Source organism: Mollisia scopiformis (assembly GCF_001500285.1).
Source record: "Mollisia scopiformis unplaced genomic scaffold LY89scaffold_17, whole genome shotgun sequence".
NCBI lineage: Eukaryota > Fungi > Ascomycota > Leotiomycetes > Helotiales > Mollisiaceae > Mollisia > Mollisia scopiformis.
The window spans coordinates 318,981-335,125 of NW_017263597.1; the positions used below are offsets into that span (position 1 = coordinate 318,981).

At 47.6% G+C, this 16,145-nt stretch overlaps 8 protein-coding genes across 8 annotated transcripts; 3 read left to right on the top strand and 5 right to left on the bottom strand.

Moving 5' to 3' along the window:
• Positions 1-828: 828 nt before the first annotated feature.
• On the bottom strand, positions 829-2,460 carry LY89DRAFT_589700 (MFS general substrate transporter; the record flags this gene model as incomplete). Its single annotated transcript, XM_018209547.1, has 3 exons — positions 829-1,829; positions 1,882-2,003; positions 2,063-2,460. 3 exons carry the CDS (start codon positions 2,458-2,460, stop codon positions 829-831), a joined length of 1,521 nt encoding a protein of 506 aa, XP_018068597.1.
• Positions 2,461-3,645: 1,185 nt separating this feature from the next.
• On the bottom strand, positions 3,646-3,999 carry LY89DRAFT_686747 (uncharacterized protein). The gene has a single exon (XM_018215357.1). It carries the CDS (start codon positions 3,963-3,965, stop codon positions 3,717-3,719), a length of 249 nt encoding a protein of 82 aa, XP_018068598.1. The 5' UTR covers positions 3,966-3,999; the 3' UTR covers positions 3,646-3,716.
• Positions 4,000-5,206: 1,207 nt separating this feature from the next.
• On the top strand, positions 5,207-5,887 carry LY89DRAFT_589728 (uncharacterized protein; the record flags this gene model as incomplete). Its single annotated transcript, XM_018209551.1, has 2 exons — positions 5,207-5,380; positions 5,498-5,887. Coding segments are annotated over 2 exons (564 nt in total), but the record flags the coding sequence as incomplete, so codon positions are not given.
• Positions 5,888-6,374: 487 nt separating this feature from the next.
• LY89DRAFT_589796 (amino acid transporter-like protein) lies at positions 6,375-8,316 on the bottom strand (the record flags this gene model as incomplete). The annotated part of the gene is made up of 7 exons (XM_018209558.1): positions 6,375-6,824; positions 6,882-7,207; positions 7,288-7,742; positions 7,800-7,829; positions 7,885-7,998; positions 8,053-8,123; positions 8,188-8,316. The coding sequence occupies 7 exons, from the start codon at positions 8,314-8,316 to the stop codon at positions 6,375-6,377; spliced, it is 1,575 nt and encodes a 524-aa protein (XP_018068600.1).
• A 737-nt stretch (positions 8,317-9,053) lies between these two features.
• On the top strand, positions 9,054-10,624 carry LY89DRAFT_752108 (uncharacterized protein; the record flags this gene model as incomplete). The annotated part of the gene is made up of 5 exons (XM_018221242.1): positions 9,054-9,532; positions 9,581-9,733; positions 9,783-10,007; positions 10,053-10,195; positions 10,246-10,624. Exons 1-5 carry the CDS (start codon positions 9,359-9,361, stop codon positions 10,622-10,624), a joined length of 1,074 nt encoding a protein of 357 aa, XP_018068601.1. The 5' UTR covers positions 9,054-9,358.
• A 369-nt stretch (positions 10,625-10,993) lies between these two features.
• On the bottom strand, positions 10,994-12,791 carry LY89DRAFT_708670 (uncharacterized protein; the record flags this gene model as incomplete). Its single annotated transcript, XM_018217697.1, has 4 exons — positions 12,316-12,791; positions 11,392-11,841; positions 11,203-11,303; positions 10,994-11,146 (listed from the first exon to the last, which is right to left on the bottom strand). The coding sequence occupies exons 1-4, from the start codon at positions 12,455-12,457 to the stop codon at positions 10,994-10,996; spliced, it is 846 nt and encodes a 281-aa protein (XP_018068602.1). The 5' UTR covers positions 12,458-12,791.
• Positions 12,792-12,952: 161 nt separating this feature from the next.
• On the top strand, positions 12,953-13,654 carry LY89DRAFT_133275 (uncharacterized protein). Its single transcript, XM_018205254.1, has one exon. The coding sequence runs from the start codon at positions 13,110-13,112 to the stop codon at positions 13,560-13,562; it is 453 nt and encodes a 150-aa protein (XP_018068603.1). The 5' UTR covers positions 12,953-13,109; the 3' UTR covers positions 13,563-13,654.
• Positions 13,655-14,377: 723 nt separating this feature from the next.
• LY89DRAFT_589814 (uncharacterized protein) lies at positions 14,378-15,789 on the bottom strand (the record flags this gene model as incomplete). The annotated part of the gene is made up of 4 exons (XM_018209560.1): positions 14,378-15,040; positions 15,119-15,223; positions 15,334-15,605; positions 15,663-15,789. 4 exons carry the CDS (start codon positions 15,787-15,789, stop codon positions 14,378-14,380), a joined length of 1,167 nt encoding a protein of 388 aa, XP_018068604.1.
• Between the last annotated feature and the right edge of the window lie 356 nt (positions 15,790-16,145).

A 16,145-nucleotide genomic window follows, 5' to 3' on the forward strand; every position in this document is an offset into this window, starting at 1 on the left:
GTACTGTTCTTCGAGGGATATGGGTCTCTGAGACAATCTCGCGTTGCGACTTTCCCTAGCGCTATAGAGATCGAATGACTGCACGTGCAGGGGTAGGCCATTCATTATTCTCTTTCTCGATAGGATCACTTAGGATAAGATGTGTCTCCATCTTGAATTATGGACTAATTCCTAAGAGGGTTGTTGTGTAGTAAGGGTTTTAAAATGGGGTGTAGAATTTTTACGCGTTACCGCGTCTCGCTTAAGTGGGCCATTCCCGGTGGCCTCAGCTCTTACAACTCATCTGATGTTATCAACCGCGACGGCAAATGGCCGGCCTCGAGCTCGCAGAGTTTATCACGCAATCGGTCAGCAATAATGTCGACGATTACCAGATCCTCTTTGCTGTGGTCGAATGCGCCAGCCGAAGATTCGCGTTGTCGCTGCTGTTGGAGAAAGGAGGTGTCGAGGTACATATCGTTGGAGGAGGTTGTAGATGATGGCGAAGCAGCTCTTATCATTGCAGACGCAGACGTGGTACGAGTAGAATTATATGTTTCTGTGGCGGTCGGTCTTCTTAAAGATGAAGATGCAGATGCTGATGTAGGTGTAGATGTGGAGGAGGAGGGGCATAGATGATGAAGATTGAACATCGAAGAGACGGGTTCCAGTTGTCCGCTTTGGCACTCGCACCGAGGCGCGCGCTTCCAAATTTAAGCGCAGCAAACGTACCCCTCTCCGTGCTCCCCTCAAAAACCAAACCCCATCCTCTCCGCCACCTTCCTCTCCTACCAATGACCCCTCCACAACCCTCGCTTTATCTCATGATGTCGAAAACCTTATCTACGACTAGAACTTGGCCTTCGCAATATAGAAACTAGATACAAAACCTCCGAAAGCAATCAACAGATAGAATATCCACATCTCACTGAATGCTGCTGCGAGGACACCCCGAACAGCTCCCTGCTGTTCTATTCCCATACTCGCAATCGATGAACTGACCGAGATGGTATTTCCAGAACTCAGCGCCAAGAGGAAACCGGGTGCTAGATCAAGGCCACCTAATGATGATATCTGTTTTTGAACTTTGGCTTGAAAGATGACTTGACCAAGGATGACGCTGATTGTCTGACTCAACGTCTTTAAAAGCTGGAAAGTAGCTGTCCCGTTCGCAACATCCTCCTCCTCCAGTTGAGCATGAAGGGCAATCAGGGGTGCCCTGTATGTAAGGCCAAGTCCGCATGCCACCAGTATCTGTCCGATGATCATCGCCGGCCAGTCTAGATGAGACCCAAGATGGATGAACAGCCCAGTACTCACGACGAGTGCACAAGCTCCCACTTGAACTAAGAGTTTGTACTCACCAGACCGCTTAACGATGTGACCGACGAATACGAAGGACAAGGCTAGGACCAGAGTAGTTGGTAGGAAATAAACTCCTGACATGATCGGGGAAGCACCCAGAACAATCTGAAAATAAAGAGGCAAGAAATAAGTGCATCCTGTCGTGATGAACGATTGAGAGATGTTGACTCCAAAGATAGCAAGATATGAAACCCGAGTGAACAATTTGAGGGGCATTAACGGCCTCTTCGCAACTTTCCATTCGATGACCACAAACATTGTGTAAGCGATGATGCCGAATAGGATCAAGAGTATGACACGTATCGAGTTCCACGGAGCTATTGTTCCACCCATTTGTAGGCCGATGAGGAACATAAGTGTTGCGCCGATGATGCTGAGAATCCCGGCCCAATCGATCTCTTGTAACCCCGAGATGACCGGGGCGTGGTCCGTTTTTAGTCTGAGGAATAGCACCAGAACGAAAAGGGCGATGCCGATGAATGGTACTATTCAGGACTTTGTCAGTACTGTTTCGCTGTGCAGCCGTTAAGCACTTACGGTTTATCCAGAAGACCCAGCGCCAGCTCGCAACTTGGGACAATATCCCTCCCACTGTCGGTCCAGCAGAAGAAGCAACCCCAGCCACACAGCCAACAATCCCAAAGTAGACACTGCGTTCCCTATGAGTTGTGTAAGCCAACACGTTACGTCTCGAGCCTGAAAACATATGATCACTTACCTGACAGTGAATACGTCACCCACGACAATGTTTGCGAGGACAGACAAGCCTCCTGCTCCAATACCCTGCACAGCACGACCAGCAATTAAAGCAGCATTGCTTCTCGATAATCCGGCCACGATTGTGCCAATGAGAAATATTGTAGCCGTTGTGATGAGTACAGCTCTCCGTCCACATATATTGCTGAAATTAGCCCACATTGGGAGTGCGGCCCCAAAACTCAGCATGTATGCAGATCCGATCCAAGCATATCCGGCGTTGGATATACCAAAGTCTTTTGCTATCGTTGGGAGTGCGTTGGTCATGATGAAGGTATCGATAGATACGACGAAACTGGTTGTACACAGAGCAATTAGAATGGTTTTCTGTTGGAAAACAGTCTGTTTGGGAGTTTCCATAGTAGGAGCAGCTTCATTTTCGATGTCTCCCTCTGCTTTGGAAGTCATTTCGAAAGGCGCCGATGCAGGTGTATCTTCATCCATAGTCATTGTGGATGGAAGTTTTTCAGTGGGAAGTGTCCCGCTTAAATCGTGTTTGATCGGTATCGTTTCGGGTAGCAGAGAAGCTATAAAACACGTCACTAAGGGAAGGTGCCACCCGCATCGTATCCGATGACACGGGATGATGTTAGAGTGAGAATGTTGGACTCACAGCTGCGGTCTTGCAATCGCCAACGTTTTCAGCAGCTCGGCGGCCGTCGTATGTTCTCTGTGTCTTTTCACTAGTTTGGAAAGTTTGCGGTTACTTCCCATGTACAGTACTTGCTTTGAGCAAGGAGTACCTCCTCCATTCGACGCATCTTATGTCTTGATGATTGGAGCAAGAGAATTGGTGCAAGGTATGTTGGTTCTAGGCGCCACGATCGGTTGGCGTCGTTGGATGCATGAACGTTTAGTGTGCATACGCCTTGTACATATTGACCGCTCAGGTTGTTCTCAGCCCGGATGTACCCGACATAATTTTTTAGTCTGGGTGTCTGCCGGGTCGTTGTGTATTTTGTGACACCTACCCAAATAAGATGCCAACAAGGCTCAAAGAGGCTTACATTAATTTTGGATTATACCCTTGACCTTGACCCAACTCTGCATGCGTTCTGCCGGTTATTGTTTATTTTGCAAAAATCGTTGTTCCAAACTTAAGCTCAATGAGAGGTTTACATGTAGGACAGAGGCGTCACGCTTCCCCATGACCAATTGGACATTGAGCGGCACTTTGAAGCTTGGCATAGGCAGCGTGTGCTTGTAAACCGTTGTGCGCGGTGGAAACCCGTTCTACGGGTGATTCATGGATAATCAAGGAACAATCAAGCTCTTTTGATCGGAGTGTACATGTGAAGAGGTCCAATTTGTAAAAATAGCACAGCCTGCATCGAGAATATGGTTTTTGAGCAGATAGTCATGGAATCTTCGCTTATTTGCGTCGAATAGGATTTAGGCCAGCTGCAGTCAATTGCAGTATGGACACAACGCTCCAGAGTTCACCTGTTTTGGCTAAGGGTAAAATGGGACTTCACTTGCAGAGTGTTGGTTCAAGAGTCACATTCGACATCATATCTTGTTGAAGACGGAAGATTTGTGAGAAGACTGAATACATTTCCTATGTTTCCTGCCTGTTGGATGTAAAATGCAACTCCAACTCCGACATCTGCACGAGCTCAGCCCTCGATGTCGACAACTGGATCAGCGACTTCGAGTGTAATATCTGGAGCGGCTCGTGCCTCGATATCGACGATCGGATCGGCAACTTCGAAAGTGATGTCTGGGGCAGCTCGAGCTTCGATATCGAGAATTGGGTCCGCAACCTCGAGTTCAATGTTTGGAGCAACTCGAGGGGCAATTGGTATTGCAATAGTGATTGCCGAGAAGCTCAAGGCCAGGATTTGGAGATAGGAGGTGAAATACATGACGGCTCGACACAAAGATACCTGGAGAAAAGCGTCAGAAGGAAGGGAAGAGACTGTCTTAAATGAGTTTACCTGTTGGTGTGTTTTCAAGGGCTTGATGGGTCCAGTACGGAGGCAGATTTCTGGTTGTTCTAGGGATTGTTCTAGGGGGGCGACGAACAGTTATAAAATGGTAGATGTCACAAGCTCGGAACGAGCGCACAGTCCAAAATGGAAGCGTCGCTGGAAGCACCTTGTACCACCTAGGAAGAGTGCAAATGACTTCCTAGGTGGCACATGTACATTGTTTCCCAAATTTCTGGGCATTCTTGGTCATCAGACCACATACATTGTAAGATTCCAGAAGAACACAATATGCAGAGCAAGAAGGTAGACTTTTGTGAGCCTAAAGATAACTCTTTGGCCATGATACGTTGGAGATAAGCATATAAATGGTACGGCATAGTCACCCGGTATGGACTTCGTCCATGCATACTGGATCTGGTACGACTTTTGTAGAATGCAAGCTGCAGCTTTCGTGAACCCAATATTGACAACTACAACGATACATGTACCTCTTCATCACTACAACGTTACATGCACCTCTTCATCTTTCCAATGAGTCAGACGTCGACTTGTATGGCAGCTCAGTTGATCAGAGCAATCGTGGGGCGTTGAGACAAACATAGGCACACCAGACAAAGGAAGCTCAGCCTCCCACTTGGAGGTCCTGCTGACAGGGGTGCCTATGTACAGCTCGCAAAGACTCCCATTTGCCGTAGTTTTTTTTTTTTTTCATGAGATCCTTTCGGACAACTATTCAACTCTTACGATGTTTTCATCAACTGAAGTCAAGCAGTTGGCGAGCAATAGTTCTCTGTCTCTGACAGAGATGACCATTGAGAACGAAAGCCTTCTCCCACAAGATGAAGCATACTATCAAAAGTATGAAGTCAGCGACCTATCCCGGCCGAGAGGACGCAGCTACAAATTCTTCATCGGTACCGTCATTGCCATCTTGTTGACATCCAATGTCTTCCTCGCGGTGATGGTCAAATGTATTCGGTCGCAGATGTTTGATTGCCCTTCCAAATATAGTGAGTAGACTTGCTACACTTTCGTAAATCCCCTTCTGAGAATTTCTGGTATCAACTTCCTACAACAAGACGAAAGCTGCAGAGCAGAATAGACCAGTCACTGATCGTGCACATCTAGCCGGATTGCCTCAGAATCATGACATTACATATCATACGAATTGGGGTCATAATCAGACACTGGCTACCGAGTACTGGGAGAGTCTCGATACAAGCCCCATAGTCGTGGCCCTTGACCACGCTTACACGGACAGCCACGGGTTAGCACGTTCCGTGCCATTTCCGTGGGATGATGGGAAAGGACTATATCATATCAAAGCATTTCATGACTTGCACTGCTTGGTAAGTTCACGCTATTTTCTTGATTCTTGCTATGCAATGCACCCGTTTCTCTTATACACAGAGATTTTGATCCTTTCAAACTTCAAAACCTACTGCAGCCACTGACTTAGAGCGCAGAAGATAATGTACAGAGAGTTCCAAGCCCCCGTCAAAGTCGACAAGAACAGCCGCGTTGGCAAACATATTTATCACTGTCTCAATATCTTGCGTCAGGACATAATGTGCAAAGCGGATGACACTTTAATGCCCTCAGAAGATCGGCCTCATGCTATCGGTGACCAGCAAGTCATGTCTTGTCGAAGCTGGGATGACTTGATTTCTTGGTCCCGCGCGACAGAACGTCATTCTTGTTATGAGATGATCACAGACTATAGACCAATATCTCACCGTTTGGAGCAATACGCTTTCTGCCCAGAAGATTCTCCTCATTACAACACGATGAAGGCATATTTTGAAAGGCATGGGCATAAGAGCTTGTTTGATGACGACGTGGTCGGTGAATATTAGAGGGCAACGTTCAGGACCAAACTTTGCGGTGGGGTGATGAAACCCGGTGGAACAATACTGTGAAGATTGGAACTTCGCATGATGAAAGAGACAGTGAGATGAATTCAAATCAATGTGATAAGTACCAGATGCTTTTGCTTAGGAGCTTTGAAATGACTTCACTTCATTGTCGCAGCTATTGAGCCAGGTGACTTGGGCGAAATGACAGAAAGTGATATGGCACCTTGCGCAACGTTTGAACAATCTCCGGCAATGGTGCAGTGGTGGGTGACATGTGAACTCATGGATATAGTAGCTAGAATCTTCCAAACTAGTCTTCGTCGCACGGCTCTAAGTTGACCCACCCCAATTCCTCCATCCCTAACCGTACCGTTTTGGTAAGGACGGTTTCTGAGGGCGTAAGCGAGCATCGTCTCAGCCGCATCGTCTCAGCCGGTGCTGTGACAGTTTTGGTGTGAAAAAGTGGCCGAAACTGGGGTGGGTCAACTTACCCACTCATCTCCCTTGAATCGACCTCAATGATCGGACCAGTATACACCCGGCGTCCATGAATAAACCAGAAACCCATACTCAAGACCATTACACCGGAAAAAACAGGAGCTGACCAATTCATGTTCACAAGCGTTGGGTTTAGTGAGCCTGGCCAAAATGAAAAGAAGATGCCGATCACGCTGTAAACAATTGATCCGATGATGATCGGAATACCGAAATGTCTATTCCGGAAAGGCCCATAATTCATCTCGTGCTCGGGAGTTGTGAGTCGTTTATGTAGCAATACACTCGCAGAAATGACGAAGGATGAATAGAATGCAGAGATAACGAGGGAGGTGAGAGCGTTGAAGGCTGTCGAGGAGCCAATGTTGATAAGAGCCAACAGAAGGCTGATCATGGTGGAGAGTCCGATGCAATACATTGGAAGAGCTGATTTAGTTTGGACCTGTGTTGATTCACCATCTTAGTGTCCTGTGATCTCTTCATGCCAGATGATGCGTACCTTTACTAAGGTGTTGTAACCAGGAAGACCCTTTTCTCGAGCAAAAGCCCAGGCCATACGGGATGCTGTCGCGAGAAACCCAATGGTGGCGAAGACCATAGCAGCAATGATCATCGATGTCATCGCACTCGCACCTGCGTTGGAGTTCGTGGCATTTCGAAATATTTGGATGAAGGGGAAGCCCGTTGCTGACGCCAAGGCATCGTCTACATCCCCTATACAGAACAAGGTTGCGATTACCATTCCAAATCCAAGAGAACCGTTAAGCGCTACGGAAGCGATTATACTCCTTGGTATGACTATGTCTGCTCTTTCAATCTCCTCCGCTGCATATCGCACTCAGTAAAAAAGCATAAAAATCTATCTCACTTCGTTCTCAGAAGTAAGAAAATGAGAAAACACTTACCCATGTGACTTGCAGCATCAAAGCCAATGAATGCAAACATGCTCGTTGACAATCCAATCATAAAAGACAGTCCTTGGGATCCCCAACCGCCGCCGTCGTTGAAAGCAGCAAAGACGTCAGAGGGAGAGCCATGTGGACCAAGATAAACCAAAGGAATCAACGTGCAGAAGAAACCAATGACGTGAATTCCTAGAACCAGCCCCTCAATCCGCGGTAGCAAGCGCGCAAGCCACGTATTTATCACCAGTCCGATGACAATGAGAGCGTACAACAGCAGCGTGCCATGCCATCTCTCAAAGACGTATGTGGGATAGTTCAGCACCAGAAGGCCTTGGATCATGACGCCTCCCAGCAGAGCAGAGCTCGCCAGCGCAGCCTGCCACCCAATGACTGTTATCCAACCTGTTAAGTAGCTGAGGAACTTTGAACACCAAGGAGGTGAAAGTATTGCGACCCTATGAAAGGTTAGGAAGTGGTCATGATGATCAAAGTTGCCATGTATGATAGCAGACCAATTGTATGCTCCGCCGGCAAGAGGTATCCTATTTAGTGGTCAGCAAACTCCAGTAAAGACAACAGTTATTTGGCGTCGATTACATTGATGCCATTTCACCCATCACTAATGCCTGTAAAGCAGTCCCAATCCAAGCAAACAAGAAACCATAAACCAATCCGGAGGGTCCACCATTCGTCAGCCCGAGTTGAAAAACGCTGTCAAGTACATTAAAATCATTTTCAGAACTGTGTGGAACGGTCTCTACGGACGTCAAAGTACCTTCCCAGGTGATCATCAAGGTACAGGTAAGGCCTACGATTGAAAGTAGGCCAAACTTTCGCTGTGAGGCAGAATTAATAAATATCCCGCGTAGATGCAAGGAAATCCAAGTCCAGAATACTCACATTCAGCTGTTGTTTCTTGCCAAAGCGTGCCAATACTGCTTCATCGCGAGGGTAAACACAGCGGTTCACAGTGTTGGTACTTGGGATCTTTGTGCCGTCGTTTTCTTCTGGTACGGGCAAAGCGGACATAGCGTAAGTATCTTCTCTCTGAGACATGATTGCAATTTGCCAAAATGCTTCATGGGCAATCAGCTGCACATAGTCTTGTTATTCAATTCTTGAAATGAAAATGGGCAAGGCCCTCCACCAAGCTGACAGCACCCACTCTGATTCAGAGCACGTGGCTGAGACATTCCCGTCGGAAAATCCAATTAAAGAACGGGTCGTACCGTTCTCGAAGCCTGTCGAGATACAAAGAAGCTTTTAGTGTACAATAACTTAGTGATCAACAGGAAATGGGGACAATGGTGGAACGATCCGTCCTCCTTGGTCAAATAGAAGTGCCGACTTTTCCCTTTTTCGTCGCTGCGCCTCCGACAGTCTCGCCACCTCCTAATCCTATGAAAAGACACCGAAATAATTGGTTCATAATTATCTTGTGGTGTTTTCCGTGGAGAAGGGGGTCATGTTGTGAAGCTTGTGTCACCCTCCTTCCCGCCCTCGCACAAAGCATTATTCCTCACTCATCATTTATTTCATTCGGCCCGTATGATGCGGGTATTCAAACGTTCCAAAGGCATGTAGCCGCACAAGTAAGCAGTGCGTTACTGTAATGGAGCGATTTGCTTGTTATCTTGAGGACGCCCTTTGACATTGTTGGCTAAAATCAGTCTTGTATAACATATTATCGTATTCGGACCCGATTTGGGGCCAGCACTAAGGCACAGAGGTGCATTCTGGGCATCCACGTAGCTCCTGCACCATTTGGCAGCACCGACCGAAGATAGGAGACCTTGCCCAACCTCAAAGGCATCTACTCTTCACATGCCGGAAAAGATGGCACAAGGTAATATCCAATGTCGAAATTTCGTGGGATGCAGGTGTTTCTGTGAACTTCTTCCAACTGCCAAGTATTAAATATGGAATTGCGCATGAGAAGTCTTCTACATGGCACGAGGGCAAATTTTCCGGACTTGTACTTTCGAATTCTATCTCGTATTGTTCTCTGTCAGCCCCTCTTCATAAGACTTCGTTTTCTTCTTTGGCGACCAATTTGTTGTGAACAAATACCATGGCTTCATCCGGTATTATTGAAATCACGTCGGACGCTCGAGGATCCTGGATCAACATAGCAACATGGATTTTGATGGTAATTATGTGTCTGGCCAGTTTTGTCAAATTGTTCAGCAAATGGGTCATAGCACGAACCTTTGGACTCGACGATTTGTTCATGGCAATTGCGACAGTAAGGATTTTGCTCTCCCTACCTTCATCTACCTGCTGATAGTTTTAGGTCATTACGATTGCCTATGATATCGCTGTATCTATGCAAGTTGCGGCTGGGCTAGGCCAACACCAGTCTACTTTGTCTGGACATAATATTTTGCGGTACCAAAAAGTCCTACTACCCTTATTCACCCGTCCCCTCTCAGTGACTGCCATGCAGGTATGGCAAAAGCAAAACATAGCAAGAATACTAATAAATCGTTTTCAAGGCAGAATATGCATCGCAGCTACTCATGACAGCATCTCTTTGCGTGGCAAAGATGGTGCTGTTACACTTCTATGCAGTTCTGGGGCGCCATGATATCCGACTGAAAGTTATCAAATCGGTCATAGTCTTGAATGTCGTGGCATATGCCATGTTGCTATTATGCCTTGCATTTCAGTGCGGAATACCCAATCCGTGGGAGATGTTCTCAGGGAAATGTTTCGACCAGGTACGTAGTTCACCGATCTCTCGGATGCATCCAATGAAAACTTAGGTGGTATTCTGGGACGCCTTTACTGTGATAGATATCTTCTTGGACGTGTGCACCATTTGCCTTCCAATATATCTGTTGCATGATATCAAATTGCGGCGAAGCCAGAAATTCTACACAATAGCTGCTTTTGGGTCAAGGACGCTGTAAGTTAGATACGTCTTCCGTCGTGCTCCATATACTGAGTGTGAACCAGACTTATCCCAGTCAGCGTCATACGCATCATATATATTCACGACAATTCCAAATCGGTCGATCATACTTATCAGGATTTTGCAATCATACTGACGACTTCCTTCCTCATCAACTTGAGCGTGATCGTCACTGCAATTCCGTTCTTGAAACCAATCATGGACAGTCTGCAGACTGGGATTCTGGCGGGCGATCTTCGCTCTATGGGTGGCTCTGCGCTACTGCGATCAACGAGCTATCCGCTTGGAAGACACAAGAGAAAGTCTACACCACACAAGGGGGGGGGAACTCGGATATCAGACCAGACGGGCACGGTTGGGCCACAGGGCATCGGCTGCGAGTCCCCGGAAATTGGATCAGCTGAAAGTTTCAGTGCAGTCTGATGTCTTGGGGGAGGGATTGGTTATACAACAGTCCACAACGGTTGCGGTAAAGTATGGTAATGATGCCTGAAGGTGGGATGCCTGAGTTCTTGGGATAAGAAAGCTCGGAAGCTTTCGTGCTGTAATAGGATTCTCAGAATCACAACCACCAGAGACAGGAAGGACATATAGTAAGGCAGCACGGACTAGCATCAAACCAATAACTTTTGCAAGAGTCACATTTGAGACTAGGATCGCAACGTAAGAAATATGTTGAGCAAGCGCTTCGCAATCTTACGGCTCTTCTGCAGCCTCACCATTCTGACATTCATAAGCAACTCTGTCTCCCTCTGCCTGCCCACCAGTATGTTCACCAAGCGCGCGGCAACATCACAACTTCTTTGCTGGCCTTACCATCCACAAGAAACCTTGCTTGCCCCTGCCTGCCCACTTCTCAGGAAGTCTCGTCTGCCAGTGATCGATGGCCTTAAATCCTTCCGACTCATAGAGACCACGTCCCTGCTCAGTTGCTTCAACTACAGCCTGTGACATGTACGAGTGAGTTCTGGTGGACATCTCATAAAGAATCGTGTGTATACCATAAAACCAAGTTCATCTGCAAGAGCAGTTCCCCATTTGACGAGAAGCCGGCCAGCGCCGCGACGTTGGTATTGAGGATCTACCGTGAGGAGATCGAGTGCTGTGAATCATTAACACATGTAGCAGTCATAGAATACCGTATGCTCGAAGGGCAATCGATCGACTCCTCTCCAAATGAGACTACTTACATAACAAATTGCCGCCAGACGCCTTGATTGCTCTTCTGCGGGGTATGAGATACTCCCTGCACAAGAGTTGGGCGTATTCTTTCTCTTCATCGTTCTCCCAGAAATCGCCATCCAGATCAAGCTCTGGTGGGATGGTATTCTTGTAGATGTTCCATTTGGCCTGAGCGATCATTAGTCCCGTGTCAATGTCGGTGACTTTGAGGAAAGTAGTGTTGGGATCAGCGTGTTTGATAGCGAGCATTCGGTTTCCTCCAGAAGCGCGGCCGGCGGGCGTGTCGTGTTCAGGGAATGCAGCATCGATATAGGGGTGTTCATGACCGAATGCCTCGCTCATGATGGCAAAAGTACGTGTCATGTCAGCATCGCCGCACACTTCAAGTTTGAGACCCATTGTAGATCGAAGAATTTGGATTACGTAGCGGCTCGAATGGGCAGAAGAAAGAAGTGCTTCTGGAAAAGTTAAAAGATTGAAGTTGGATGGGTAATTTAAGGAAGGCGGGGGTGATGTTGGACAAAGGTGCTTGTATCAAGTCGAACGGTCGTACAGCTTGCACTACCAAAGAAGGAACAACCACGCTAGTTGCAGAATAACCAAATTAGAAGGAAGCCCAGAGCTTTTCCCAATTATTCGTCGCTGGACAGTCAGGCGGCGATCGAGGAGAGGTAAGACGAGATCTTTCCGTAAATCCTAGTGGAAGAACAGGAGGCAGTGAATCTCGAGAATGTGACTCTGATACTGCTTGGCTTGAAGGCACCAGAACAATGGCTGGCTAGGTATACAACGACACACACACACAAGATCCTCGCTCTTCACAACATACTTACCAATCCCTCAAGTTACCAAGCGCTCCAAAAAACGCAACATCGCTATCCCAACCCTCACCCCACACCTTCTTTTCTAACCCACAATTTATTTCTTCTCACCCAACTCATGCAGAGTCGCGGAAGCAAACAATTTACTACCAAAGTCAACCTCCAGGAAAACAGCATCACTATACATCTGCGGCCACCACTGGACTCCTTCTGCACAAAGACAAACGATCCTCATCCTCCCTCTCCTCGACATACCTACCCAATCCTCCTCAAATGACACAAAAAGCGCAACATACCGTCTCAACCCTCTCTCTTACAACCTCTCGCCTAAACCCCAATATACCTCTAAACGCCATCGTCCCTCTCCACAAAATACCCGCCATACCCATCCAGTCCTCCCTCAAACCACTAACCAACCACAGCTCAGACCCACGACATCACCACTATCCCACCACTACTCCCTCTCCCTTTACCCCACAACCTGCCCCCAAACCCGCGATATACCCATTTCAATCCACAGACAGCCACAGGCACAAACACATTCGCTACCACCACTTTGTCCGCCCCTTTATATCACGAGGGAGAAGGTAAATAGTCCCCCCTTAAACCACCCTTCAACCAACCAAGCCACCAACCACACCTCAAAACCTTTATACCCCCGCCTCACACTCTCTCTCCCGCTAACCCACACCATTCCCCAACCCACAATATACACTCTTCAGCCACAGCCAGCCACAGCCAAACACAAACATATCCACCAATCACTCTACCCGCATAGCCCACCCCTATATATCACGAGGGAGAACGACGATGATACCGTCCGTCCAGCTGCTCCTTCCTTCCATTCCTCCACCCTTGCATCCATTTACTCCAAGAGACGAATCTCACGCCTCCTTCTCCACAACATGCTCCCCCCATCCCTCCTCAAACCACCAACCCACCACCCACACCTCAGAATTGTAACATCACCACCTCACTCTCCCTCTCCCTCTACCGCACACCATTTCCCAACCCAGACATACAATCTTTCAATCCACAGACAGACAGACACAACCACAGACATAAACACAAAAATATTCGCTAGTCACTCTACTCGTCTAACCCGCCCCTTTACATCACGGGACGACACTGTTCCTCCACTCCAACACTCCAACACTCTACCCTTTCCCTCTACTCCTTCCCTCCTTTCCCCCTTCCTTCCTCCTTCCTTCCTCACAAGCACTCACAAGAACTCACAACCTTCCCCTCACAAACCCCCGGGTCCGCCCCAGAAACAAATACCCGAGTTCCATTCACCCACAAGATTCACAACTCACCCTCCACCCCCCGCCGCTTTAACCCAACCTAACTCAACTTAACTCCATAACTTACCCGACGATCAGCATTTAAATGACTTATTGTTTGTGAGGATAGGTTACACCGTGTGCAATAAAGAAAAAACAATAGACAGGATTTTGGTACTTAGGTTAGAAGTACTAGGTGCTGGGGAAGAGGGAGGGGGAGGGGATAGTAGAATAGAAGCAAAATGGGAAGATAAAAGAGTTCACTTTGCAACAACATGTTGTATAATAGTTCGTAACGACGACATTATGAATAAGTGAGAAGTTTACCGGTCAAATGCGTGCTTTGACTCTGGTTTGTGACTCGAGGGTAGAATCGAACCTGAACATAAAGAAGCGGTGGAGCTATAATCGCGAATGAAGCATTGCAAGCCACTGGATTCGATCTCACTCAATAAGGACAAAATCAAGACGAACTCGGATTTCAACGAATATTCTTGCAAATGGGTATTCATTCCATCTTCCACGATTTGTGCAAGCCAGTATGCTCTATTTTCCGTATGTACAGCCACGGCATGAGCAACTCTTGCCATGCGTAGCAGTCCCACAATCCAACACCATTTCAGGACTCCGTGATTTCTATAATACAATGTGAGAGAAAGACCAGGCAGGTATGAGCTCTGGAACACCAGCCCACTCATAGCTGCATGTTGCAAATCCCAATGCTGCCTTGTCATTCGCTCAATTACCCATTGTTTTTAAGGCAATTACCATGCTCCCATATCACTGTAACGCCGACGTCCGCTGAAACAGTGCGTAACGTTCAAATGCTGTATGCTGGTGAAAGGAAAGTGGTCATATCGTTCGTATTCGAAAAGAAAAAAAATCCAGATCTAGTCATCCAGATCGTCGGGATTAGTGGCTCGTAAGATCGGTGCTGGACCTGCTACTCGTCGGGAGTAGTCCTGGTCATCACGGATCGTGTTAATGCTCTCTCGACTCTTGTTCTCTCCTCTTTGATAGACTGCGGCGAAAGGATCTAATCGAGGGTCGACAGGCATTAATCTGCTCGTCCTAATCCCAGGCATATCACCAGGTTCCCAAGTCTCCACAACTTGCCGACCATCCGTATTAAGAACAAATCTTGAGTTTTGACTCATTGTCCGCGAAGGTACGGTTTCTCCTGCAGAACCTAGCCCAGCGCTACTACCCCGCCTGCTCATGTTGTTGTATTCTTCGGCCTTGTTACGACGTCGAGTGTGTATGCAACAGAATATGATACCGGCTATTGAGGCCACAAGTGCCAGGATACCGAAAACAAGGCCGACAATGCCACCTGTGCTTAATCCCCCACTACTCTTATTTTGAGTAATGCCAGTCGAGCTCCCTGATGTTGGAGGCGCAGTCGGAGTAACCGTAACAGTTCTGACTTGCCCAGTCACAGTTTCGAGCGAAGTTACGGGCGTAGCAGTCCATGTGGACGAGGACGACGACGAGCTACTTGTCAGTGCTTTTGATGATGTTGTGATTGGCGTAGTTGAGGATTCGGTCGAAGACTACACATTGTTAGTCTATGTTTGCTGAAAGAATTGATTGCGTAGAAAAAGGTTCTCGAGCCAAGGAAAGGAGCATACAACTGAGGAGCTAAAGCTCGTGGAACTTTCTGCAGGAGACGGAGATGGAGACGTCGTGGGAGTTTCAACAACAGTCACAGCTTGAGGAGTGGCAGTGACAGTCACCTGTCATTGCAAGTCATTACAGCTGCCTTAATGGGCAAGCGATGGTGCAGTCGAGTATATAGTACAGAAGAAAATGAAGAGGCTGGTGGACATCAACTGGGAAAACTAACCTGAGTAGCAGCAGATGCAGATGTTGAAGATGCTGCCGCAGAGCTTGCTCCCTCTGTGCCAGATGGTTCTATTGTCAACGCAATGTACCCGTAAAGTCCATTTCCACCGCAGAGATCGTCAGGGTAGCCGGGGCACGTAGAATCGCATCCAGTTGTGGTAGTGCCAGGCACATAATCCGAGCACCAACATCCATCGCCTTGAAGAACTGCGAATGCATAATTGGAGAGGCAGAAGTCGTGGCAGAGGCCATTGGACTGGTATATGCTGGAGTCTGGACAAGCCTCACATTAGTTTCACTTTTTGAATACGATTAGCAGTTGTTACTTACTTTTGGCGGTAGTTGCAGTGTTGAGGGACGAGCAATATTCGACATTAAGCGCAGACACCGAGCAGAGGAGAAGGTTGAAGCAGAATGCATCCAGTACGAGCAGATAGCACCGACGCTGCGAAAACATCTTGGCAGAGAGGCAGAGAGTTTATCGCGGTCGGATCGACGGTCGTGGGTGAGAGATTCTCAGTATCGTAGGTGGTTGGTCCTATGGATTTGACGAGGAATGCAAACGACGCGAAATATCAATGAAGATATCCCATTGAATCAGAAGCAAGTGAATGTCAGTCCGACAATCACAGCCACATCACTGTCGCGTTTGTTATTGACTCGAGAATGACGAGAAGACGAGAAGAACAGCGGCAGAAGGTTCTGCAGAAGGTAGAGCCGTTTGCGCTGGTACGAGCAGATGCAAGATGGAGATGCAAAGGTGACCGGTGGAGGGCCGTGTAGTGGAGCCCAGCGACGATTTAGATTTAGATT